This window comes from Bos grunniens, chromosome 7 (genome assembly GCF_055505025.1).
Source record: "Bos grunniens cultivar Pamir isolate PY7600 chromosome 7, Bosgru_T2T1.0, whole genome shotgun sequence".
Lineage (NCBI taxonomy): Eukaryota > Metazoa > Chordata > Mammalia > Artiodactyla > Bovidae > Bos > Bos grunniens.
Window position 1 is genome coordinate 12554363 of NC_141171.1, and position 24119 is coordinate 12578481.

Genomic DNA, 24119 nt, shown 5'->3' on the forward strand with positions numbered 1-24119 from the left:
CGCCGCCCCGATTGTCTTCGAGGGAAGGGGCGCGCGCGGCCGGGCAGGGGGACGGGGTCCCTTCTGCTCCCCTCTCAGCTCTGACCCTGTTTAGCCAACCAAACTGAAAAATCATTGCACTTTGACCGCGCGTCACGCCCGGCCCACCCGGCCCCCCACCACCCCCCGCCCTACTCCCCACGACCCCCAGGCTCCCGCGGGTTCCCCCGTCCCCTGCTTCTCAGACCCGGTCCTCCCCGAGGGCTGCACGCGGATGGGGGAGGGGCTTCGCTCGACTTCCAACAAAAGCCACCCCTGGGGCCAGCCACCTCCTTGGTTCCAGCTGGGGAGGAGGCGACCGCTCGCCGGCCCCTTTAGCCCTAGGTGAGGGCCCTCCGCTCCTCCCCAGCCTCCTCCCTCCCCTCCTTCCCTCCCTTCGCTTGGGGCCACAGCCTCACAAACTAGATTCACAATAAATAAAGCCCAAAACCCACCCCTATGTGGTGCAATGTTGGGTTGCTTGACTTTCAGAGGATCCTGACCTGTGCTTTGTGTTTTCATACAGTTAAGGAGAGAGAAAGAGAGAGGCACAAGGACTCCAGAAAGGGGCGCAGGAGGGAGATGCAGGGAGGAGGGAGTAAGGCACAGAAAGACAAGCCAGCGGGGCCAAGCCACACCCTGGAGGGGGCTGGGCGTGCTCTTGCTCCCATCCCTCCCGGGGGGCTTCTGAAGACCCTCTGGACATGCCCCCAACCATCCCTTGGAGGAGGAGGGGGCTGCGGTGGGGAGGAGGGGGGGAAGAGCTACTTCTTGCGGTGTGTTATCAAATTGTTCCCAAGTTGCTCAAATGGAGGGGTTCCCAATTGCAACAGCAAAAACCGAAACAATGAATGCCCCACCCCTAAATAAAGAGTAAAGACATTACAGCTGAAATCCAGAGAGAAGTGGCCATGGGGGTGGTGTGGTGGGGAAAGAGGGGGGGTAGGGCAGAGAAAGCTCCAAAACACTTTTTGAAAAAGGACGACACCCAACACCCTCCAAAGGAACTGAAAGTCGGCGAGCAGGACGCCTACCTAGCGCAGGTGGAGGTTTAGCCGACGGCAGCGGCGGCGGCTGCCTCACTCTCGCTCGACTCCGGGGTCCCCTTTCTGCTCCACTCTCCGGCCCCGCCGCGGCAGGGCTGTCTGCGGGAGGGGCAGGGGCGGGGACCGATGGGGCCGAGCATGGGCACCCGCATGCGGGGCTGGGGTGTGGGCGCCACCTGGGGGCCCGGCTCCCCTCACTCGTGGCCGGCCAGGACAGCGACCTTCCTGGCCTGCCTCAGGAGAGAGGGGAGAGGGCACTTGTCCCGGGCTGGGAGGGGCCGTCTGGAAAAGCATTCCGATTTTTCTCCTATGGACTGTACAGAGGGGTTTGGGGCCTGGGGAACTGGCCCTGCAGCTCAGGGTGGGGTGGCAGAACACCCTCCTTTCTGGAAGCATGAAACTAGCTCCAGGAGATGCCCCTTTCCTAGCCAGGGTTGGGGGGGACACTTCTAGCCCAAAGGAGGGGCAGTGGGATCTCAAGGCTACCCTGCCTCACCCAGTCCAGGCCAAGAAGCCAGAGGCAAGGCGGGGAGGGAGGGAGAGAGGGGGTGGAGTCTGCAGGGGAGAGCCCTGGGGATCTGCACCCCATCATCTTTACAAGCTGGTCCTCTGAGCTCCCAAGTGAAGCTCCGGCTGGAGTCAAGGGTGGGGTTCCCCTGGGAAGGGTGAGGGTAGGGGACAGGCCCCTTCAGAATTGTGCTGGTTGCTTTGTTTGGGGATTTTGCTCCTTCCCCAGAAGGCCGGGACGGGATGTGGGGGGGAGGGAGGCAGTTCTGCATCCTTTCTTTCTGTCCTCTATTTGACAGAGTCCGTTTTGCATGTTTCTTTCTGCTTGGCTGCTGGCGCACAGCTCCACCGAGACCTCTTCCGAGGCTCTCTGAGAACTGAGCTGCTTCTGGGGGCCTGCAGGGGTCCCCGGGCTGGAGGAGAGAAGGGCTGAGTGGCTGACGACGTCTAATTTTTGCTTTTCGGTGGGGCTGGGCTGGGCTGGGGGATTTTTTTCCACGTCTCAAAATTTCTTCTCCCCCCGTTTGAGGAACCTCTTCTTTTCATTTTGTCATTTCTTTTGTCGATCTTATCAGAGGAACCAGGACTGAAATAGGACAAACAAAAAAAGAGGTGATATTGAGATGAGCAGGGGTCGGTGCCTTCTTGCCCCTACCTGGTCCTGGGACTCCAGATTGGTTCTTAAAGCCCCAGGGGGGTTCCAGCTCCAGTCGAGTCAAGGACACCAACACCTCCCGCAAGGGTCCCTCCTATGGGAATCCTACTCCCCCAAGAGACCCGCCTGCAGTGCTAGAGTCCAGCTGGCCTTCCCGTGGGCACAGTGCCCAGCGGGTGGGACCCCCATGGCTGGCGCTGGCATGGGCACAGACCTGGGATCTGGCCATGTTTCCAATTGTTAGGTTTTTGTGTGGGTCCTGGAGCAGGGGGGAGGATGCCAAGCTACAGCTTTTGTCCCCAGAGGGGTTTGGGAAGTGGGGTGGGGCAAGCCCAGCTTCTTGCTGAGTTTTCTTTCTGTCTCTTTGGATTAAAAGCAGAAATTCCCATCTGTATACCTCAGCTAAGGTCCCGCAGGCTGAAAGGCTGGGGAGGAGTGGGTACCACATGACTTTTGTCCCTCACAGTACCAGGCCCAGGGGAAGGGATCAGTAGCCCAGTGGGCACCACGCCCTGGGGAACAACCTGAGGCTCCTCCAGCGGGCAGCTGCTTCCCTCAGGATGCCAGCAGGGGGCGCCGCCTTCCCACAAACGCTCTGGCAGCCGCTAAGCACAAAACACACCCAGGGTGGACCCCCGGGACTGGGCTGCCTGGCAGTACCCTGCACAAAAGGCGCTGGCCCCACCTCATGGCCAGAAGGATGGGGTGGTGGGGGGCGGGGCTCCTCTATGGTCTACAGTGCCTGGTGGTACCCTTGGGACAAAATTGAAGGAGTCCTTGAACAAAATGCATCCTGGGGTCTCCCAGGCACTGGGTCACAGACTCAGGTCAGCAGAGGCCAAGCACAGCTAACTACAGAGCACGCACAGGTACAGACGCATTCTGTACGCATCCCCACTCCAACCCTGCACAGGAGCCAGGTGAAGGGAGGGCGGCTGTCCTCCCCAAGGCCACACAGCCCACACTGCCGAGCAGGGACTCGATGCAGGGGGCAGCTTCGAGTCCATGCTCCTCACTGCTGTGTGGCGCGGTCCCAGGGAGGCAGGGTCTATGGTGACCAGGACACCCGCACTTTGCCAAGGCTGCAGCCAAGGCGGCCACGTTGGGGTGAGGGCCTAGGGTGGCTAGGTCAGCCAATTTTTCAAAAGAAGCTGAAAGTCCAGACAATTTCATGTGAAAATTTCCAATATTTAAAAGATGTGTTTCAGTCACACAGATTCTGCCTCCTGGTCAGGCTCTGGTTTGGAACTGCAGGCCATCGTCCACTGTGAGGTGGAGACTTCAAGTTTTAGAGTTAGAAAGGGCCCTGATTCTATGAGCGAATGGACATTTGCTAGACATGTTGTGGGAGTCACTTCCTGAGGTATGTGAGTCAAATTGTTCTGTTGTACACCTTAAACTTATACAAGACCATCTGTCAATTATATCTCAGTAAAACTGGAAAAAAGAAGAAAGAAAGGGCCTCGGAGATCATCTAGAACTTTCTGGGATGATGGAAATATTCTCTAGTTGTGCCGTCCAACGCAGTAACCACCAGTAACACATGGCTTCTAAGCAGTTGAAATGCGTCTAGTGTGCCCGAGGGTCTCAATTTCTCTCTAGTTATTTGAACAGCCATATGTGGCCAGTGGCTACCACACTAGACAGTGCAGATGGGGGAGCACTTGGCCATGTGGGGGTTTGGGGTTGCCATGGTGACTGGGGGCACTGCTAGCATTTCCTGGGCAGGTGAAGACACCACACTTCCTGCCATGTGTGGACAACACGCACAGAGACCTGCCTTCCTGCGGGGGAGCCCCTGGAGCCCCTACCCAGAATCCAACCCCATCAACTGATTTGAGGCCAGAAGGAGGCGCAGGGGGGCCTGGTAAGGTGTGGGCAGAAGCCAGGGCTGAGGCCTTCCCAGAGTGCCTGGGGGAGGGCGGCTGCAGCAGCAGGCTTCTGGCCCGAGGGAGAGGGGAGCTTCCTGGGTGAGCCCCTGGGCCCTGCAAGCTCGAGTGCTGAGTGTTCCCTGGGACGCCAAGGAGGGACTACACTGGCACCCTTACACCACCTCCCTGGCTGTGAGCCCACCCCTCCCCGCTTCCTGAGCGGGAAGAGGCTGGGACGACGGGGCAGGGAGGGCCTGTTTGGCCCCTCTGCCCACGGCAGGCCAGACCAAGGCCCCAGGCTGTCCCCTGTGGGGGTCTCCTGAGCTGCACGGTGGCAGTGGGGGGTGGGGGGGACAACCACCAGTGCTCAGGTTGAGGGGCCCCCTCAGTGGAGGAAGACTCCAGTTCCAGTTCCAGGCCTAGAGTTAGGGACAAAAACAACTCCAGTGGGACTCCCTGGTGCTGCCCCGCGGGTCCCGGGAACGGGAGGTCTGCTGCCAAGCCCGGAGTGGCTTTTTCTGCTCACCCCTCCCTGTTTCCTGAGCCAGGTCCAAAATTGATTAAAACTAAGTAAAAAGCGCTGCCCAGGGAATGACAAAATTGCTAAAATTCTCTTTTCTTCCCTCATTCTATTGTTCTCTCTCCATCTGGTGCTCCAGAGATCGGCTAAAGTCACTGGTTACTGTGGAAACCACCCCCCACTGTACCCCCTGCACCCGCTGCAGCAGCCTGCCTGCCCCCAGGCCTAAGGGCTCCCTGATCAGCTTGTCCGACTCCTCTGGCCCCCAACCCCCATCCCCAGACACACCTGCCTGCTCAAGGCCCTGGGCCCCAAAGCTCCTTGTAGGAACCAGGGGAAGAAAAAATGTTTCCCAAACTTGTCTCAGATTCTGAGTTGGCCCCACTATCCAACCAAAGTGAGCAGAGAAAGTGAAGCAGGGAGAGCATGAGGAGGCGGAAATGGGGTGAACGGGGAGGGAGGGCTCGTGGCTGTGGTCCCCGAGAGTGAGCAAGCACGAACATACTATACAGTCAGAGCTACAGGGCGGGCAGCAGGAGGAGGGAGGGTGGGCAGGCCGGCACGCTGGAGCCCTGCCGCCTGGTGCCAGCCCCGAGCCAGGAGGGGAGGCCCGCCTGCTGTCCCTTCCTCTGGCACCCCCTCCTGCCCTCTACCAGCAGGGCTCTCGCAGCCTCCCTGGCACAGAGCGGAGGGGGCTGGCTCCAGCCCCTGCTCGAAGCCATTGTTTTTCTTCTCAACACCCCCAAGTTCAAGTTCATCTGGGTGTTACATCATGTCTGGTTGCTCCTGGAAACCAGACGGGTCAGACGTGACTCTGGGGAAAGGGGGTGGGAAGCTGGAGGGGGCTGAAGTTCTCCTCCCCTCCCCTCCTTGCCACTAGGGAGCTCTGAAGTTTGAAGTCTGACAAAGTTTTTGGCTTTTTTTTTTTAGGGAGGGAAAGGAAAAGGGAAAAAAACAAAACCTTAAACCACACACACAAAACTTCCATCCACCAACTTTCTTTGGACCTGGGCCTCAGAGCAAAGAGAGAGCGGAGGCTGAAAGAGGTGGCCCGGGGGCTAAGGAAGCCTCCAAGGCTCTGGGCTCACAGGGCGATGTTTTTGTCGAATGTGCAAAAGAAAAAGATCTTTGCCTGTTCTCCCTCCACTCCCCAGAAGCCCACACTGTAAACGCTGCCTGAGCCCTGCTCCTGGGGCTGGTCCCGCCTGTGCCCTGAGGGCCCTGGGTTCTACAGGTGGGTGCCAGCCTCCCAGGGACTGGAATAGGGCAGAAGGCCTGCGAGCACCAGGGTGCAAAGACGCCTGCGCAAAGCCGGGTCCAGGAGCCTCCAGCAGCGGGGCTGGGGGTACATTTCCTCGTGAGAACCAGGGGCAGATGGGAGCAGGACTAGCAGCTCCAACAGCCTGGCCACCCCTCTGACAGGATTCACAGGACGTGGGGGAGGTACCTCCAGGGCAGCTTTGGGCCCTGCCTCACCCCCAGTGCCAGAGTCTCTGGGCACGTGGCCCACCCAACTCCAAGGAGAGGGGAGGGCCAGGGGCAAGCACATGCCCCAGAGCGGCAGGAAAGCAACCGGGCAGACCTTGTCCTCCTGATGGAGCCTCCCACTTCCACCTTCGCTTCCACCAGGCCTGGCCCAGAGCGCCTCTAGCCTTGGGTCCTTGGCTGCCTTCCCCAGGGCCAGGGCTGTCAGAGCTAATTATCCAATTAGCTGATTAGCCAGGGGGCCTGGGGGCTGCCTGGGGAGGCAGGCTCAGCTGGGCGTGCAAAGCCTGAGCCCTCCAGCCCTGCCCTGGCCTCTTCTCCCAACTGCCCCGAGGACCCTGGCCTCCTCCAGAACACCGGAAGGCCCCCACCCCTGCCTGTGTCCACTTAGTGGGCAGGGCCTCCTACCTGAGACTGCTGTGGGATGTTCAGAAAGTTGCCGTCCCGGGGTCCGATGCTGACAAACCGGTTGGCAGAGGAGGCGCCTGTCGTTGCGAATGCTGTGGGGAGCAGGGGAGAGAGGGAGAGACCCCGTGAGGACTGGGGGCCCACCCGGGCACTGCCCCATAGGGCTGCTGAGAGAGGGAGAGACTGGGTTAGACCATGCTGCCTGGGCTGAGGCTGGCGGCGGGAAGGCCAGGCCGGAGGGGCCCCCTTATCCTCTCACTGACCAGGAGCTCGCGGTCCCCCAGCCCCAGCACTCCATCTGCTGCAGCCAGGGAAGCTCCTTTGTGGCCCTGGAGGCTCTAGCTGTGGCTCAGTGGACCCAGTTCTGTCCCCTCCTCCCTGAAGTAAGAACACTTGCTTTCCTGCTGGGCCTCTTGCTTTTGGAGAGAAGGGAGCCCAGGAGGCTGGGAGCTCTGGGGACTGGCCCCAGCCTGCTGGGAGAAGGCCATCTCAGCCGGGCTACCCCTCCAACAGGGGCGCCTAGTTGGGTGCTGCACCGCTTACCACCCTGGGCCCAAGGTCTGGGCCCGTGGCTTGGGGAACTTGAAGGGTCCCAGTAGAGGGCTAAGCTGGGTGGGACAGGTCAGAGAGGGTCTGGGAGCTGGCTGCTGGCTCAGGCGCAGGGGCGGCAGGGCTCAGGCCTGGCAGGCATTCTCCTCCTCTGATGGATGAGCCAGCTCCTATGGTCCTGCGGTTCCCAGGGACCAAGATGGGCCCACGTGCAGAGAAGGAGGAGGCCGGAGGGCCTGGCAAAGCCCCAGGGTGTGGGCAGCAGAGGCAGTTGTTCTGAGGCCTGAGGGGGCAAACGGGCCAAACATTCTGGAGCTCTTCTGGGTTGTCTGGCTGGAGCCCTACGGGAAGGAGCCGGCCCTGTACCCTGGGAGGAAGGAAGCCCCCAGAAGGGATGAGGAGTGTCACAGGCTAACTGGGAGTCCACCTCCCATCCCTCCCAGCACAGGATACACCCCAGGGACCCCGTGCTCACCAGATTCTGTCCATAAGCGGCCCCCAGCCACCCTGCAGCCTGGCCCCCCTCCCACCCTGCCCACCTCCAATGACCATGACCATGACTTCGTGTCTTGTGGCAAATGCAGATGAGAAGATGACGTGAAGAGGATGAAGAGGGGAAAAGAACTCAAACCATGAAAAAAGAAGGTGAGGCAGAGAGCGCGAGGCCGAGAAGAGTGGTGAGATGGGCCGCCCCTTCCGCCGCCATCCCCGAGTCCTGGCCCACAGCCTGCCAGCCCCGAGCGCTGCCCACCCCCGCCCACTGTCCCCCAGACGGCACACCGCCCACCCTCCGCCTCTCCTGTCCTTCATGCGTCGTCGGGTCTAGCTGGGGCCTCTCAACTCAGATTTTTCTCTTCCCTTTGACAAAATTTGTCATCGGTTTAAAAAAAAAAAGAGAGAGAGAGAGAAAGAGATGAAGTAAGCCAAGGTCCAGAGCCCTTCCTTGTTCTTGGAACATCCAACCTGGGAAGAAATTGAGGGAAAGGGGAGGGATGGGAGGGAGGGTAAAAAAAAAAAGAGGAACAACGAGAAACCAAATGTGAGACTGAAGGCTGGAGGGGAGGGGATCAGGGGCTGGCCTGCTGCAACTTTAGAGGCCTGAGGGGCCCAGAATGAAGGTGAGGGGGCAAGGCAAAAAGGGGATGGTGGCGTCGCCTTGTGGTCACATTCAATTTTCTTGGTGTGGGGGGAGGGGCACAACGAAACAACAAAAAATCAAAAAACGAAAAAACGAAAAATGAAAAAAAACAGCAGTTAGGCATGAAGATGGCATGGCTGTGCCTCCCCTCCCCCCGCCCACCCTGGCCAGCACCCCTGGCCTGGGTGCCCCCACTGTGCCCCCTCTCCCGCCCCCCGGAGGGGCCTGGGCCAGGGGCCCCAGCTGGGAGCAGTGGGCGGGCAGTGGGGCTCGTGGGGTGCTGGCTGGTGCAACTAAGGCCCCAGAGGCCAAGGTCGGGGGGCTCAGCTCTGTCCTCATCTGGGTGGGAGGCACTCTGGGTTGGGGGGCTTTGGCAGTGAGGGAGGGGACTCTTCTTTTTGCAGTGGAGACTGTTTGGACGGGCCGGGGATGCTGGGCGTTGTGGTTTCGGTTTCATCGTCCACTTACAAGGTGACGGAGGAGTCAAGGCGGCGCCGTCTGGGGCAGTGCTGGTGGATTTGGAATCAGGCATAGGAAGGGGCACAGGTCTGGCCACTGGAGGCGGCGGTGGTAGCAAAAATGACCCCGGGACTTTGCCCTGGCCGCTACCGTTGGGCTGCGAACAACATAAATAGAGTGACGCATGAAGGCACATCACACACAGACACACGCTCCCCTGCGCGGACACGCCAGCTCGCTCCTGAGAGCCGGTGGCGCTCCCGGCGGAAGATGCGGGGTGGGGTTCTCCTCCAGGGCGCCAGGTTGGTGAGGGCATGAGGCCTCTATTTGGTCTCTCAAGTGTTTCTCTTTTTTTTTTTTCCGCAGTCCTCTTTCGAAGTGGTGGGAGGGAGGAAGGGGGATGTCCGACGGGTGGTTTGTTATTTCTCAGGGAACAGGTTTCAGGTACCAAAACTTGCCATTTAACTATACAAGCAGCTGCGCTCTGAACTGTCACACTCTGAAGACTTTCTCCTATGGCAGCAAAGATGCACCAGCTTACTCCCTGTGCTCCCCCAAAACACACACGTGCCTCCCCTGGGTGGGCTCCTGGGGTAGGATCAGCTGACCCAACCAAGGACCACGGGCCCACCAGCGCGTGCCCCGTGTCATGGCCTCGGGGGGAAGCCAGGGCGTGTGCCTGAGGACAGTGGATGCTAGCCTATCTGCTACAGAGCAGCCCAAGAGGAAATCCCATTGCTGGCAGCCCCAGTTCCCCCAGAAGCCAGGACCAGCTACCAAAGCCACAATTTGTCCATTACTCCCTCTTGTGCCTTAAACTTGAGTTTCCTCCTCCAGGCCCCACGTGTGGCCTTGTGTTCATCAGCCTCTGGGGTTCAGGGCATGACGGCCCCACAGAGAGGGGCAGAGGTCCCTGGCTCCTGGCAGACACAGCTACCCTGGACTTTGTACCTCCTGCTGCTCCAGGCAGTGCTCACTATGACCACCTGCAGCCTGGGCTCATGGGGGCCAGGCCAAAACTCTTCCTCCTAAACTGGCCTCTCTCCTGTGGCTCAAACCTCTGTCCTCCTAGCACCCCCAGGTTTAAGACCATGGGAGGTTCACAAGCTCTTCCTCCTGTTAGCAAACCCTGTAGAATCCAGCCCTACTCTGTCTCCAGCTCTGTCATCCTTCGATCCTGACTGATGTCTCCTGGACTATGAACATGAGATTCCAAGGGGCCTCCCCTCTGCAGAGAGTGCTCTTTAGCTCAGCACCTGTCACTGAACCAGGCACCTCACCCAGGCTGTCCAGTCCTCCAACCACCTCTAAGGTAGTGGTTCTTGTTCCTGCCTGCCCCCCAGGGGTACTGACGGTATCTGGAGACACTCTGGTTGACACAACTTGAGGGTGTGGAGGCTGAGGATGCTGCCTGACGCCCACCCTATGGACCCCCAGGACCAAGGCCCAGTGGTCCACAGGCTGATGGTCCCGAACCCTTAGGAGAAGGGAAGCGCCACTCTCCCCCGTTCACAACAGAGGAAACTGAGGCTCCTCATGGTTAAACGTTCTAGCCACGCTGCAATGGGAAAGGCCTGAAGTTCATGGCCACGTCTGTCTGATTCCATGGACCCAGAGACTTATCAACCCTCTTCCCAAATCCAAAGGAGTTCAGACACCCCAGTGCCCCAAAACCTTCCATAGCTACGATGACATCTGACATAAAACATTGTCTCCCCGGTCAGGCTGTTGGTTCCAAGCAAGAGCATGCCACCAGCTCTGCAGGGTGAGGCTGACACAGAAGTGGCAACTGCGTTCCCTCATTTCCACAGCCTATCTGGTTCCTATCTTGCTCTTCCATCAGGACAGGAAGTAGAATGGTCCCAACTCATCACAGCCTTACTCCTCTCCAGGCTGTCCTGAGCTTGGGCTCCGGGGGCGGCCGGGACATGGCAGCTTTCTGGGCAGCTGCTGCTCCCACAGGGTGGCCTCTGCTTCCCCAAGAGCCTGTCTCCCCCGAGGAGGATCTGAATCACTAATCTCATCTGATAAAACAAATCCTAGCCCGATACGGCCAGACATGGAAAGCTGCTGATTTACAACATTCAGATTCTAGAAGCAAGTCCCAACCAGGCTAGGCTGTCTCCGCTCTGGTTGGGGTACGAGTTGAAGTTTTAAAAAATCTCAAGATCTTGGGACTTTGTGGTGCCTTAAGACCTTGTGACTTAAGAGCTTAGAAGTAAACTAGAAGCTGGGATAGCACCTCCCTTTCATCTGACAGATGAAGATGCGGGCCTGGCCACTCTGCAACTGGAGAGCGAGGCCGAGCTGGAACCAGGCTTTGTGCCTCTCAGAGCCATGGCCTCCCATCAGTCCCTGGATCTTCTCTATCATGCTCACTTGGCGGTCTCTTCTCTATGCCAGAAATACAGCTAACTGGGCACCCTCTTTCTGCCCTTGGCGTGTCTTATAATCAGCAGTTCCCAACCTTTTTGGCACCAGGATTGGATTCGTGGGAGACAAATTGTCCACGGACTTGGGGGAGAAGGGGATGGTTTCGGGATGATTCAAGTGCATTACATGTATTGTGCACTTTATTTCTAACCTAATGCCACTGCTGATCTGACAGGAGGTACTGGTTCATAGCCCAGAGGCTGGGGATCCCTGCCCTAAGTGGATCTCCACTTGGCCTTGGTCTTTACTGATCTGATTTTCTCAGTCAGGGACTTATACTGGGGTCTCAGAGGTACCTGGGAACCATTCTGCACACTGTAAAATTTTGTATGCATGTAATGTTCTGCAAAGATGGTTCATAACTTCAGATTCTCAGGAAGTTATAATTTACTCCTCTAGTCTCTACATCAGTGGTTCTCGAAGTGGGTCCCCTGACCAGAAGCAGCAGCGTCACCTGGGAACCTGGGGAGAAATGCAGATTCTACACCCCACACCAGAGCTGCTGAGTCAAACTTAGATGAGGCCCAGTCACGTGTGTGTCACCTCCAAGTCACTCTCACACACTCTGTGACTAAGAACTACCTCTCTGGGGTGGCTGTGGTGCAAGCACAGTCCAGTACCCCCACCCTCTGCCACCAGGTCAGCTGCAGAGCCCAGGGCCTCTGGCTCCTCCTCCACTCCACAGTGCCATCTCTAGTCTCCTCTCAGAAACCAGACCTCAAGGAGCAGGCTCACTGCAGACTTCCACCCCAGACCCAACTCTCGGGCACAACAGGCCACAGAGGAAACCTATAGAGACTGCTCTCCAGCCAAACTAGACTTTCTCTTTAACCAGAGGGGCTGTTTGCTCCCCTGTCAATAAATAGCTTTTTGTCAACGGTCTACTCAGAGCAAGCACCTGCCTTGAGAAGAGAACTTTGGAGGCCAAGGAGCCCTTGATCTTTTCTTTGTTTGCCATGCCACACAGCTTGCAGGATCTTAGTTCCTTGACCAGGTACTGAACCCAGGCCTTTGGCCATGAAAGCGCGGAGTCATAACCACTGGATGGCCATGGACTTCCTGAGCCCTTGATCTTGAGTGCTCAAGTCAAGGGGCTGTCAGGATGCCCAGGGATGGACTGACCCACACCCTGAGGGTCCTGTGGGTTAGCTTTGGTTCTCTGGGCTAAGTCGGTTCCCCAGGTGGGTCATATTTCAATTGAAACCCCAGATGCCCCCATAGCTGAGAAGCAGGAACAGCAAGATTCCTAGCCTCTCTGATCCAGATTCCAGAATCCACGACCCCTGGGGCTGGGATACAGGCTGGCAGCTCCCATAGACTCCACTGGCATCTCTGAAGGAAGCACAGAAGCTGTTGCAAATCGTGTCCACTTTTCCCTCAATGCCCCTACAAGTGGACAGAGCTTGTCCAGAGAGGTGGGCAAAACTCTGCATATACCAAGGAGCTGCAGAGCCAGCAAAAGAAACCCTCGCAGGGCAGAGGGGAAAAAAAGATGAGAAAAGCAGAAAAGGGGAGAAGAGCAGGAGGGAGGGAAGAAGACTGGCCTCTGCCCTGGACAGCAAGAACAAGGGGGCCGAGCTGCAGCCCTGTCCCACATCGAGCCGCCAGCACTACGCAAGCGCCCTGCGGCAGCATCAGGCTGAGCAGCTGAGGGCCGCCCCCTCCCGGGGCGGCTTCTGGCACGGGGTTCCGGATGCCTTTCCCTGCCAGGGCACTTTGAGTGTCCACCACACCTGACCTCTCACGGTGCAGTTCCAGGCTGGACCAACTGGGAGGCAAGCAGCTGGGCCTTCTTATAGCATGCTGCTGGAGTTCCAGAACATTCCCGGAGGTCTAGAGATCACCATGCCCCAACCTGGAATGGTCTCCCAGGAACTACACAAGGACCACTGTCCCACTGAAGGGTCACGGTTGGCTCATTGCCATCGGGAATAGTTCTCTGCTCAGTGGATCTGTGTCTCTGCTCTAGGGCTCGCTGATGGAGAAGGACAGTGAGCCTCAGAGCTCCATGGGGAGCCATCTCTCACCCAGGCTGAGGAGCAGAAAGACTATTCCAGAACCGTGACTGACCTGAGAGCCCTTCATTAAGAGTCCCGCCAACAGGAGTCTCGTGACACAGCCTGTGGAAGGAAGCCTGCCCTCTCCCAAGGGCTTCTCACTGGGGATGAGGAAGGTGCCCCCGAGCACACTGAATCTGGAGACGTCACGACCAACACAGCTGGACAGAGGGCGCTGTCTCTGGCATCAAGTGGGTGGGGGCCAGGCATGCTGCTGAGCACCCAGAGCGCACAGGACATTCCCACACCACAGAGAACGAACAGTCCCAGGTGTCAGCAGTGGGAATCCTTGGTCTAGAACCTATCAAATCCTTGCACCCCTGAGGTTTAAGAGGGGTGTCAGGAGCTAAGGGGTCTGGGCCCGGATTGGACAGATCATTGGTTCACCCCTGCTACGGGGAAAGACCAGAGGAGGGTAAAGAGCCCAAGCAAGGCGGGCCCAGCCACTGCCCCGTCCTGTCTGGACCGGGATGAAGAGGCCCCGGGCGGACATATGGAGCCCTGCTCCCAGATCCAGAAGACTGAGGTGTTCGGTAGTCCCAGCTCTTGGCTGCTCCAGCCCCAGGTGGGCTCCCGGCTTTGGGGCCCTCTCCCCGTGAACCCTGAGACAGACAGACAGACGCAAAGATGAGCTGTAGGGGGGCTCGTGGGGTCCTCTGGACTCACCTGTCCGGTGGCCTGGCCCGAGCCATCCGAGCACACAAACTGCACAAACTCCTTCAGCGAGTCCTGCCCGTGGTGGTGGTGGTAGCGGATGGTCGGGTGCGTGAAGTACGGGCTCGACTGCTGGATGATGGATGTGGAGGGGAAGTGCAGCGCTGACGCCGTGGCCCGGGGGCTCCCTGCGTGCACGCAGCAGGAAGGAAAGGGCATCGTCAGGGCCTAGAAGGCCGTGGCGAGGGACACTGAAGACGAGGAGACCTGCAGGTCAGAGCCCTTTGGGTCCAGAGAACGGGGCAGGAGCAGGGCAGGGACCAGGGTAGGGAGAGTGAGGCGCTGACTGCTAGTGTAAAACTGTGTAAGATGGCGCCAAAAACACTCAGTAAAATCAAAGTAAATAATATTTGCATGTGATATTTTAAAAAGTTGAATTGGCAAAACTAGGGATGGCCCAGAGACCAGCTGCTTCTCTTTATAAATAAAGTTTGATTGGAATCAGGGCCACAGTTAGGGTGAGGTGAGACGTGTGTGCGTGCTGAGTCGCTCAGCTGTGTCTGAATCTTTGCAACCCCATGGACTGTAACCCACCAGGCTCCTCTGTCCATGGGATTCTCCAGGCAAGAATACTGGAGTGGGTTGCCAAGTCCTCCTCCTCAGGATCTTCCCAACTCAGGGACTGAACCCACATCTCTTACGTCCTGCATTGGCAGGTGGGTTCTTTACCGCTAGCGCCACCTGGGAAGCCCCGTGAGGTGAGGCAGGGGTATGCAATTACAAGGTCAGTCCTTTTATTTAAAATACTGATATTCTCTCATCATGTATCTTTTGCAATTGTTTAATTTTTAGAACATTGCATTTAATATTATTTATAAACTTTGGTGACTGAAATTTCAGGTGCTCCCTGACATTCTGCGCCAAGGTCAGTGCCTCACACACCCCTCCCTGGCACAGGGTCTGGGCGGGAGCCTTGGGGAGCAGGCAGACCATTCGGTGGGGCTCCGGACAGACACCCGGCCCCGTGCCAGTGCGAGAGGGGGCTCCACAGGGCACACACACGTCCTGCATGAGGCTGGGTGTGCACCTCGCTGCAGGTCCCCAGGTCACATTCTTCTGTGCTCGGGCCTCATGGCTCGTACACACTGCCTCGGACGCACGGCTCCCACCCCGGAGCAGGCCCCAGTCCTTCCCCAGCCAAGTCCTCCCTATCCTGTCTGTTTCCAATCAGCTCGCTCTTGCTCTCGGTTTCATTAGGGGCCTAAAGAAACTTGGCTTCTCTCTGGAGTTCATAAAAGCTGAGTGGAGCGGGGCCTGCCGCCCTCCCCTGCCTGTGCGGAGGGCCTGGGCTCCCCACCCCCACCCCACAGCCACCACGCCCTGCCCCTCTGCTGGCTCCCAGCCAGGAGGCCCTGAGGAGGAAGCCAGGAGGGTAACCCTCCATGTTCTCCGTGTCCTACGCAAGGGCCCGGGAGGTGGCGGGCAGACACAGGGCAGTGTTCAGAAAGAGTCCAGACCTCTCTTAAGAGGGAAGAGGCTCCCACAGTTCCCCACCTGGTTCCATCCCCTGCAGAACCGGGCGGCACCCTCCCCTCAAGCTCTCTCTCTGCCAGACTGGAGCAGAGAGTCCCCCCACGCCCCCCGCCCCCGGCAGGCAGCCGCCGGCTCCTTTCCTTTCCCCTTGGCCTAGTCCTTCACTTCTGGAAAAGAGCGGGGAGGCCTCGAGCAGGGAGCTTGGGCCCTTGTGAGGGTCCCTTGGAGTAACCTGGGCTGGTGCCAGGGAAAACAGACCCTGGGCACTTTGGGGCACTGAGAGAGAGGAACTGGAAGGAGGGCAGACACAGAAGCCTGTGCTCTCCCATCCACAGCTGGCGGGAGGCAAGGAGAGCTGGGAGGAGTGGGCCCAAGGCCTCAGGACAGGCCTGTGCCACACAGCACACAAATGTGCACATGGCACGTGAGCACACACAGCACATACATGTGCACATGTCGCGTGTGCACGCACAGCACACGTGTGCACACACGGCACATGTGTGCACATGGCACACACGTGCACACAGCACACACGCGTGCACACAGCACACATGCACAGCACACACGTGTGCACACGTCCACACAAACACACGAACACATATACATCGAATGTATGCACATAGCATCCTCACACAAACATAAGCAGACACACATCCTCACATGCATACACAGCGCACAAGCAGGTGTGCACCCTGGCACATGGGGTGTGAGAGGCAAGTGGGAGAGTGTGGGGGAACACAGTGAGAAGGCCCAAAGGCCAGCCTGCTGCTGTGGAGGGAGGGCCCGTCCCCACGCCCACCCAATGCCACACCACGGCCAGTTCAGAGAGCTGGGCTGTCACTCAGGGTTCCCTGGCCAGCTACCCCTCAGGCAGGGCTCCTCTGCCACCCCCACTGCCCCCCTCCGGGCCCTCCATTTCTCACCTGGTCTGACTCCAGCAAGCACAGGCAGCGGGTGGTGAGTGAAAGCCATGCGCGGGGAGCTGCCCTGAGAGGAGAGGGCACTGCAGAAGTCCAGCTTTCCTGACTTCTTTAGAGAAGCCGGGCCTGAGGGGAGGAATCAGCAACACGGGGCAGGTTTAGCTGGGCCAGGAAGGGAGCGGGGGAGGTGGGAAGCCAGCAACTCACTCCTTCTCTCCTCAGCCCCCTCCTGGCTGCCCCCTTCCCTTCAGGGCTCCCCAGCCTCCTCTGCCTGATCGAGGCTCTGTTTCTCAGGCCCTGCGTGCAGACCATCCGCTGCTGACAGGTGAGTGAAATCAGCCCCTTTGGTGCGCTGGGCAGGGCGTGAGCAAGCGGGGCCATCTTGCCCCCCAACAAACAGATTGTGAGCTCCAAGATGCACAGAATCAAAGCGCGGAGGCAGGACCAGAGGGCAGGGAAGGTGTGCAGGAGGAGCCCTGGAGAGCAGCTTCAGAGTCAGGGACCAGGAACTTCCCTGGGGGTCCAGTGACTAAGACTCTGTGCTTCCACTGGGGAAACTAAGATCTCAGCCAAAGGAAAAAAAAGAAAAGAGTGAGGAGGCCCCTGAGGAGGGGCAGGCTGGGGTCTACTCCATGGGGTCCTGAGCTACAGGTCCCATTCTGCCAGGAAGAAGCCAGGACTCCTTACTGGAAGGGAAAGCACAGCCATGGGCCCTTCGGACCACTGTGGAGAAATAAAATCCGACAAGGGAGCAGGGAGGAAGCTGGAGGGCCTGGGTGGGAGCTGGGGGAGAAGGAGCCAGGAAAGGATGCCCTTGGTCAGGCACCCAGAGGTCGGACTGTCAGGGTGGGTCATTCCTGGGCTTTGTTCTACTCCCAGGACCGGAGAGGAAGGTGGCATTTGCCAAGAGACAGGGACACAGAGAGCGCCCCATTTGAGCTCACCTCTAACAGCCTGATGATGCCAACCAAGATCATGTCTGCGCCCAGTGGGCTCGACATCCAACATGCTAAGACAAAGCAGGGCCCCCAGGCCAGGGCCCCCAGGGGAACCAGTCTCCTGTCCTGGAAGGACAAGGTGTGGTCGGGGCAGGTGTCCAGAGCTGCCATCTTTGGAACACGAATCGAATCAGTTTGGGTGGGGTGTGTGTATTGGGGGTGGGTGGGGGGTGCTGCAGAAGAGAGAAATAAGAGCTGTCTTAACCACAGAGGGAAGAGGCGGGGGAAGGGCGGACTCCTAGCCGCCAGCAGAGGTGTTATCTGGCAGCAGCTGTGTGCCACCTGATAGCTGGCACGATGCTGGGGGGGGGCGGGGAGCGCCCCCACCAGCTGTGCACAGCTGTCCCCCTGGCCGCACAGCACCTCCCCAGCTGTTCCCAGTCCTGCAGCTGGGCTGCTTAATTGGCGATTTGTCCCAGAACAGGGAAACAACGCAGTGTTGGTGGGAGGAGGGGGTGAGTATGGAAGAAAAGAGGGGAAAAGCAAGGGAGCCGGGGGTGCCACAGGAGGACGTGGGGCCATGCGTGGAGGGACTGCTGGCGGGAGCGGAAATGGCAGGCTCGGCAGCAGACAGCCAGGAAAGGAGGGAGCCGGAGCTGGGGAGGGGAGCCTCCCGGGAGCCAGGTCTGGGTGGAGCGACCCGGGGGCCCACGCCTCAGGAGCCAGCAGTGGACACGGCCCTCTAGGCACACCAGTCCCTGAGGAAAGACTGCACTTCAGCTGGGGATTCTTCAGGGCCTCTCCACCCCTTGTCTCTGCCCCTCCAGAGGCTCCCCCAGGGCCACGTCTGTGCCCTGCCGGCTCAGGTCCCTGCTGGCCACAAGGGCGCCCGGAGAGGGGCCCCCAGAGCAAGGTCGGCAGGGGCGGGGCTCAGCCCGGGGCCTGGAGCTGAGGCCTCCTCCTCCCAGGGTGCAGAGAGCGAAGGCCAGAGGCTGCAGCCAGGGCAGCAGGGGAGAGGATGCTCCTCCTGGCCCTTCGGTCTCGCCTTCCCCCCAGCCCTGGCCCCTGCCCATCTGCTTGGCCCTTCCTGGCATGGCAACGTCTGGAAGATACCAAGGAAAAGACTATCAGGTCAGCACTCATCTTCCTGCACCACACAGCAAGGCCTCCATCCCCAGGCCTAACCACAACGGACACATCCCATACAGAGGTCTGCGCTAGCTGGCCCCAAGACCCCTGTACCCGGAAGGTACACATAGGCTGCACCAACAACGTGTCAGGCAGAAGCATTCTGCAGGCAGCCTCCTGACACACGCCTGTGCACCACACACACACAAACACACACATACCCCTCCCTCTCTCCCTCTACTCCACTTGGGCTCTCCAGGCGTGCCCACACCACCTGTCAAAACAGGAGAGCCCCCCTGGTGAGCCCCTCCTCTCACCAGGAAGGGGCTGGTGAGAGTATCGAGAGGCCTGACAACAGTTCTGCTCACTTGCTTCTAGGGTCTGCTCCTCTCTGTGAAGCTGGGCCCCTCCTTAGACCAGGGGTTCTCAACTCAGGAAGATTCTGCCCCCACCAGGACACAGCCATGTCCAGAGACCTTTCTGGCCATCACACCTAGTAAGGAGGTTTGCTACTGGCATCTAGTGGGCAGAGGCCAGGGCTGCCGCTCCAACACCCCACAGGGCACAAGATGGCCCCACCACAGACAATGCTGGAATGTTCAAGAACGCCCAGTCTGAGAAACTACCTTAAACCATGAAGATGGTAGAGTGGGGGCAACCTCCCTGAAGAAAAACCAAGAGGAGGAGGAGGAGGAGGCTCTGAAGGGGAAGCCATGCCCGCCTTGCAGGGCACCAGAGGCTCAGGGCCAGGGCTTTCCTTCCACAACACCGGTGGGCCCTACTGCCCACGCGTGACAACCTGCCCACTCGCCTCTGCTCTCCAGGCCTGTGCCCGCTGGAAGAGCGGGCTAGGGGAGGACAGGCGGTGCCACCGGCAGCAGGAAGCACCACGGGAGGCTCGCCAGGGAAACTGAGGGGGAGACGAGGCTGCATGCCGCCTGCGCTCCAGGTCGGGCCTCGCGGCGGCGCCCATACCTGCATCCACATCGTTGGGCCAACCGCTGGACTGGCTGCTGCCAGCTGCCGGGGAGCGGCCTGTGCCAGGATAGAAGACGTCGTCGACAGGGCTCTCCATCTCACTGTCATCGATGGACTTAGGGCGCTTGGTGGTGCTGGGGAAGGAGGACAGGGGTCAGGTGGGCCTCAGGCGAGTGGCCGGACTGGGACCCGGACCCAGGAAGCCTGCACTGATGGCCTCCGTGTGGTGAGTGGGCGCCCGCTGTCAGCAGCATCTCAGAGCACTCGCTGTGTGCCCTCTACCCAGGTCAGACTGACAGCCCCTTCTCAGCCCACAGGACCATCCGCCGTCATTTACCCAGCTACCCAAGCGCAAGAAGCGGGCCAAGCCCTCAGCTGCCTCCTCAGCCGCCTTCTACTTCCCATCAGCTCCCACGGCCAGAGGAGGTGAGTGAGGCGCTGGCCAGGGGCAAAACACCAGGGGGTGACGCAAAACTCAGTCATTGTGATACTGTGTTATTTTATATTAAAATACGATTAACTACAGAAATATCATAACATTTTAATGTAATATTCTAACATATCAAAATGAATACTTGAACCTCACAATGAACCAAAATGCTCATTTTTTTTTAAAGGGACAGGATCGCACCCTGTCCTGCATGACTGGCCCTGACCAGGGTCCACTGTGCCTACCTCCCAAATGGCTCTCAACTCCACTCCTTCCTCTCAGGCCGATCCCCCACCTGACTCAGGCCTTCCAGCCTGAGTGGGAGAGCCTTGAACTGACTGTCCTGCCCACGAACACTGCTTCTAGAAGTCTTTCTAGAACACACATCCCCAGCATCTGTTGCTTGACCCCTCTGGCCTGTGAAGCCCACTGTGGGATAGTCCTGCCGGCCTGCCCAGCCTCAGTTGGGATGGAGGGTGCTCTCTGCCTGGAGCGCCCACCCCAGGCCTGTACCAGCCCCCCTTTGTCTGGGTTCAAAGGTCACACCCCCCAGAGAGAGGCCTTCCCCAGTCCCCACAGGGAGCACCTTCCTGGCAGAGCTATGGCCTCGCTTGAGCTTGTGTCCCTGAGGCCAGTGCAAAGCTCAGGGGGTGGGCAGCAGAGCAGGCCCTGGCTCTGGAGCCAATGCCCTCAACAGGGGGTGGTGTGCTGAAGCATGCTGCCCAGAGCACCTGAGGCATCTCGGGGGGCTGAGGGGAGGCTGGGGCGTGGGACTCACCTGGTGGAGGGAGGGGAGGTGATGGACCGCCGCCCCAGGGCCACCTGGTTGATATTGTAGTAGCTGGGACTCTCCAGGTCTGCCAGCGAGAAGTTGGGCCCTGATGCTGTTGCAACAGGAGCTGGTAAGAAGGGAGAGTGTGATGAGGTCTGGAAAGCATGGGCAGCTGTTTCATTGCCGGGAGCAGCTCCCTGGAAGCCCTGGGGTGAGTTCACTGTGAAGGCTGCTGAGGAAACCTCCTCCTGGCTGACGCTTGTTGGGAAGATTCCTTGGTTATGATTTTTTTTTTCCTCCAAAGCAGTGGAGGTCAGAGGTGGGGCTCTCCACTCTGGCTCTCCAATGCCTCCATCCCACCCAGCCCGGTGCCAATGAGGCCAAGAGTGTCCCAGGAAGTCTGCCTGCCCGTCCCCACCTGAGACCCCATCAATGGCAGGGCTCCATGGGGTCCAAGTCCCACCTCCTCACCCCCATCCCTGCAGACCCAACCCTGGCCCAGAAGAAGGAAGGACTCACTCTGTGATACTCTCACCAGCTCCGTCACATTCCAGACCCCGGAAGTCACAAAACAGTCCTGGAAACTTAAATGCCCTGAGGAGGGAAAAGGGCAGGTGAGCAAGTCGAGGCACGGCCAGGAGGGGCTGTCTGCCTATCTCTCCCGATCCCTCCCCACCCTCAGCTTGTTCCATCCCATGACCCGTGTTCCAGCCCCAGGCTGGCCTTCAGGGGTCCTCAGATCTCCATGGATGTGAAGTATGCCCCCATGAGTGCCCTCCCCCATGGAACAGCAGCCTCTGTTCAGTCAAGGGACAGCTGAGTGAAGGGGTTGGCAGGGGCAGGCCCACCCTGGCCCGGGAGGGCAGAGAAGGGTACAGGTTGGGGGATGTGGTGGACACAGCAGGCCAGGGAGGCTGGGTTCAGGCAGGAGGGCAGGGGGCACTGACCGTTGGGCAGTGGTTTGATGTCCGCATCTCCTTGCTGGTTTGAACTATCTGATTGTCCGGATTCTGCAGGAGACAGAAAGGGTGGGGATGGGTCAAGACCAAGTGCCCTACGCTCACCAGGCAAGCAGCTGCCCTCCAGCCCTATGGACACCTTCTCTCCCCCTCCCTTCCTGAGCAGCCCAGGGAGGCCAGGAGAAAAAGAATAGCTGCTGCTGTGGTGAGGCCACCCTGCAGACTGCAGGGTGCTGGGCAGCATCTCTGGCCCCCTCCCACTAGATGCCAGTAGCACCCCAGTTGTGACAACCAAAAACCAGTTTCCAAACACTGCCTGAAGTGCCCTGGGGGTGAGCAGCCCATGAGTGAACAGCCCTGGCCGAGAGTCAGGGCAAGAAGGCGCCCAGGAGAGAAGCCCTGACTGTCCCTTTGCACAGCTGGGTTGGACCCAAGGGGTCCCCCGTTTTCTACCCCACTCAAGCTCCAGAGGGAGCAGCCCTTTCCCTCCCTTCATTAATTAGAGCCAATGCTGCCTGCCTGCGCCACCCCCACCTCACCTTTATGCATACAGGCAGTGCCTGGCAACACGGAGGGGGGAGATCTGCCTTGATGCTGTCGCCCGCTCTGTGCCAGCCTGTCTGGGCTGTCTCATGCCCCAGTGCCACAGCTGCTCGGAGGGAGCCCTGAGACAAGGGCCCATTGTGCGGTGGGAGCTCACAGAGGACTGGGGGCAGGGTGGAGTGTGTGTGTGAATATTTTGCTGAGCTTGGGAAAGCCCCCCGCCCCTGCCCCCCAGGTCCTCGAAGCTTTGTGTGCCAGGGGCACAACGGGGACCTCCAGAATGCTTGCCTGGGCACGACAGCTGGCGAGAGGGTGGCGGAGGGGGGCCAGGGCAGGTTGTGGGGCAGGAGAAAGGCAGGCATTCAGCAAAGGATCAGCTGCTCACGGGGGGACCACATGGGGTGGCCTCGGAAAACTGGGCCCATTGGCCAGGGCTTCGCTCCACTCTTTGGAGCAACCCTGCCTCCCGGGTCTCACCCGCCACCCCACAACCGGCCCGCTCGCCACGGAGGCCATCCTCTACCAACCTTGCGGTCAAACCGCTCACATTGGGGAGTGAATAGCAAGGAGGTTCCTGAAGAGTGATGTGGGCCCAAGAAATAGAAGTGGGGGGATCCTGCAGCCACTTGGGAAAGAAGGAAGAGCTCCAGGTGTTGGGGCCTTCTCAGAGCTAAGGCCCTATGATGCCTCAGCCAAGTTCCTGGCCTCTTGCATCCATGTGGCCAGTGGGAAAAAGACAGGCTGCCCCCAGGATGGTTTCAGGCCCCATTTCCCCCATCCTTTATCTTGTTTCACTTAATTTTTTTTTTTAATGCATTTATTTTGCTGTGTTGGGTCTTGGTTGCGGCACGTGGAACCTTTGTTGCAGCATATGAAGTTAGTTTCCTGGCATCATGTGGGATCTTAGTTCCCCAGCCGGGGATCCAACCCGCATCCCCTGCATTAGAAGGCGGACTCAACCACTGGACCATCAGGGAAGTACCTTTTTAGCCAGCCTCTACTTTTTAAAAATTCCAAATGATAATAATAATGAATCCTGTCACAAATCAAGAAAATGGACGTTTATAAGCTAACAGGACCCCTCACCCCCTTGTGTTTGGGGCGTGTCCTTCCATAACTTCCTTTGCACCCACCCTAGCAGTGTTTTCAGGGATGGCAAATTCCATCCCAGGCCACTTCTTTGTCGTGGTGGCACTCTGCTCTGGAGAGAGCCCGTGGGACTTCCTCCCACGCCCCAGGGAAGGGCAGCCTCTCTCTGCATGTGAATTTTCTTGTTGCTCTCTTCTCAGCCTGTTTCTGACTCTCTGGGTCTGATTCAAGCCCCAGCTGGTCCAGGAGGGAGCAGGCAAGGGGCTGAGGCAGTAGGTGGCCCACCTTAGGGCCTCCGTGGACCAGTGCCCCGAGCCTAATGTCTCTCAGGGCCGTCCTTTCCCAGATTCACAGCTCAGAAAGCACAGCTGCAAGACCCGCGTGTGGAGCCCAGCGAGGGGCACACGGTCAAGGCTTTGCTGCAAAGGCTTTGCCCTACTTGTCCCAGGACCAACTCGGTCCGCACAGAGCCCTCCAGGCCAGGGACAGTGGAGTAGGGAGGATGGTAGGAGGCCATCCAATTAAGAGTGGTCTCAGCCCTTCAAACGTGGCCAGGTGGAGACAGAAAGCCACGCGCATGCGCACACCCGGCCCGGGGACAGAAAGACGAGAGAACCCGACAAAGAGATGGAGGTGGGCCAGCGATAGAGGCAGAGACAAATGGGGCTCCAGGAGAGCGCGACAGACAGGAAATCCTTCTGAACCAGGACGCTGCCCTGAAACGTTACTGCTGTTATTACCATTAGCGCCATGTAAGGGAGCAGGCAGGAGCGGGGACCGGCGCGCGAGGCCCGCTGCCACGCGCCTGCAGGCGGTGCTCCGGGCGCTGCTGGCAGCCATCTTAGCCCTTGGCAGCCATCTTACGGCTGGCGGCCCCGCCGGCGCCCCGCACTGCCGCCCGCCCCCGGCGAGCGCGGCCCGGCTCCGGGACAAAAGGCAGAGACGCTGGAAACCTGGACCCGGGCTCGAGGGCAGGGGCGCTGGCCCGGCCAGCGGGGCAGCTGGGGCTGGGGCTCCGCTGTCCTGCTC

At 59.2% G+C, this 24119-nt stretch overlaps 1 protein-coding gene and 2 long non-coding RNA genes across 17 annotated transcripts in view; 2 read left to right on the forward strand and 1 right to left on the reverse strand.

Annotated features, from left to right (window-relative positions):
- Nucleotides 1–1845: 1845 nt before the first annotated feature.
- The window catches only part of NFIX (nuclear factor I X), a 93901-nt gene continuing 71627 nt past the window's right edge, over nucleotides 1846–24119 (reverse strand). For 3 of the 15 annotated variants that reach the window (XM_086408933.1, XM_086408924.1, XM_086408923.1), the window contains exons 3-11: nucleotides 21447–21509; nucleotides 21019–21093; nucleotides 20506–20626; nucleotides 19295–19431; nucleotides 16257–16379; nucleotides 13813–13988; nucleotides 8666–8813; nucleotides 6511–6602; nucleotides 1846–2157 (exon numbers count right to left, since the gene is read on the reverse strand). In XM_086408933.1, the coding sequence (XP_086265059.1) occupies nucleotides 2143–2157; nucleotides 6511–6602; nucleotides 8666–8813; nucleotides 13813–13988; nucleotides 16257–16379; nucleotides 19295–19431; nucleotides 20506–20626; nucleotides 21019–21093; nucleotides 21447–21509 (950 nt within the window). In that variant the 3' untranslated portion in view covers nucleotides 1846–2142. The remainder of the gene's footprint in view (nucleotides 2158–6510; nucleotides 6603–8665; nucleotides 8814–13812; nucleotides 13989–16256; nucleotides 16380–19294; nucleotides 19432–20505; nucleotides 20627–21018; nucleotides 21094–21446; nucleotides 21510–24119) is intronic. The other 12 variants (XM_086408928.1, XM_086408929.1, XM_086408927.1 and 9 more) reach the window with 5 other exon arrangements.
- On the forward strand, nucleotides 6755–11619 carry LOC147368430 (uncharacterized). Its single transcript, XR_015166649.1, has 3 exons — nucleotides 6755–6893; nucleotides 7644–7704; nucleotides 11489–11619. It is a non-coding gene; the product is annotated as an uncharacterized LOC147368430 (long non-coding RNA).
- On the forward strand, nucleotides 14458–19889 carry LOC147368431 (uncharacterized). Its single transcript, XR_015166650.1, has 4 exons — nucleotides 14458–14584; nucleotides 14701–14725; nucleotides 16476–16578; nucleotides 18698–19889. It is a non-coding gene; the product is annotated as an uncharacterized LOC147368431 (long non-coding RNA).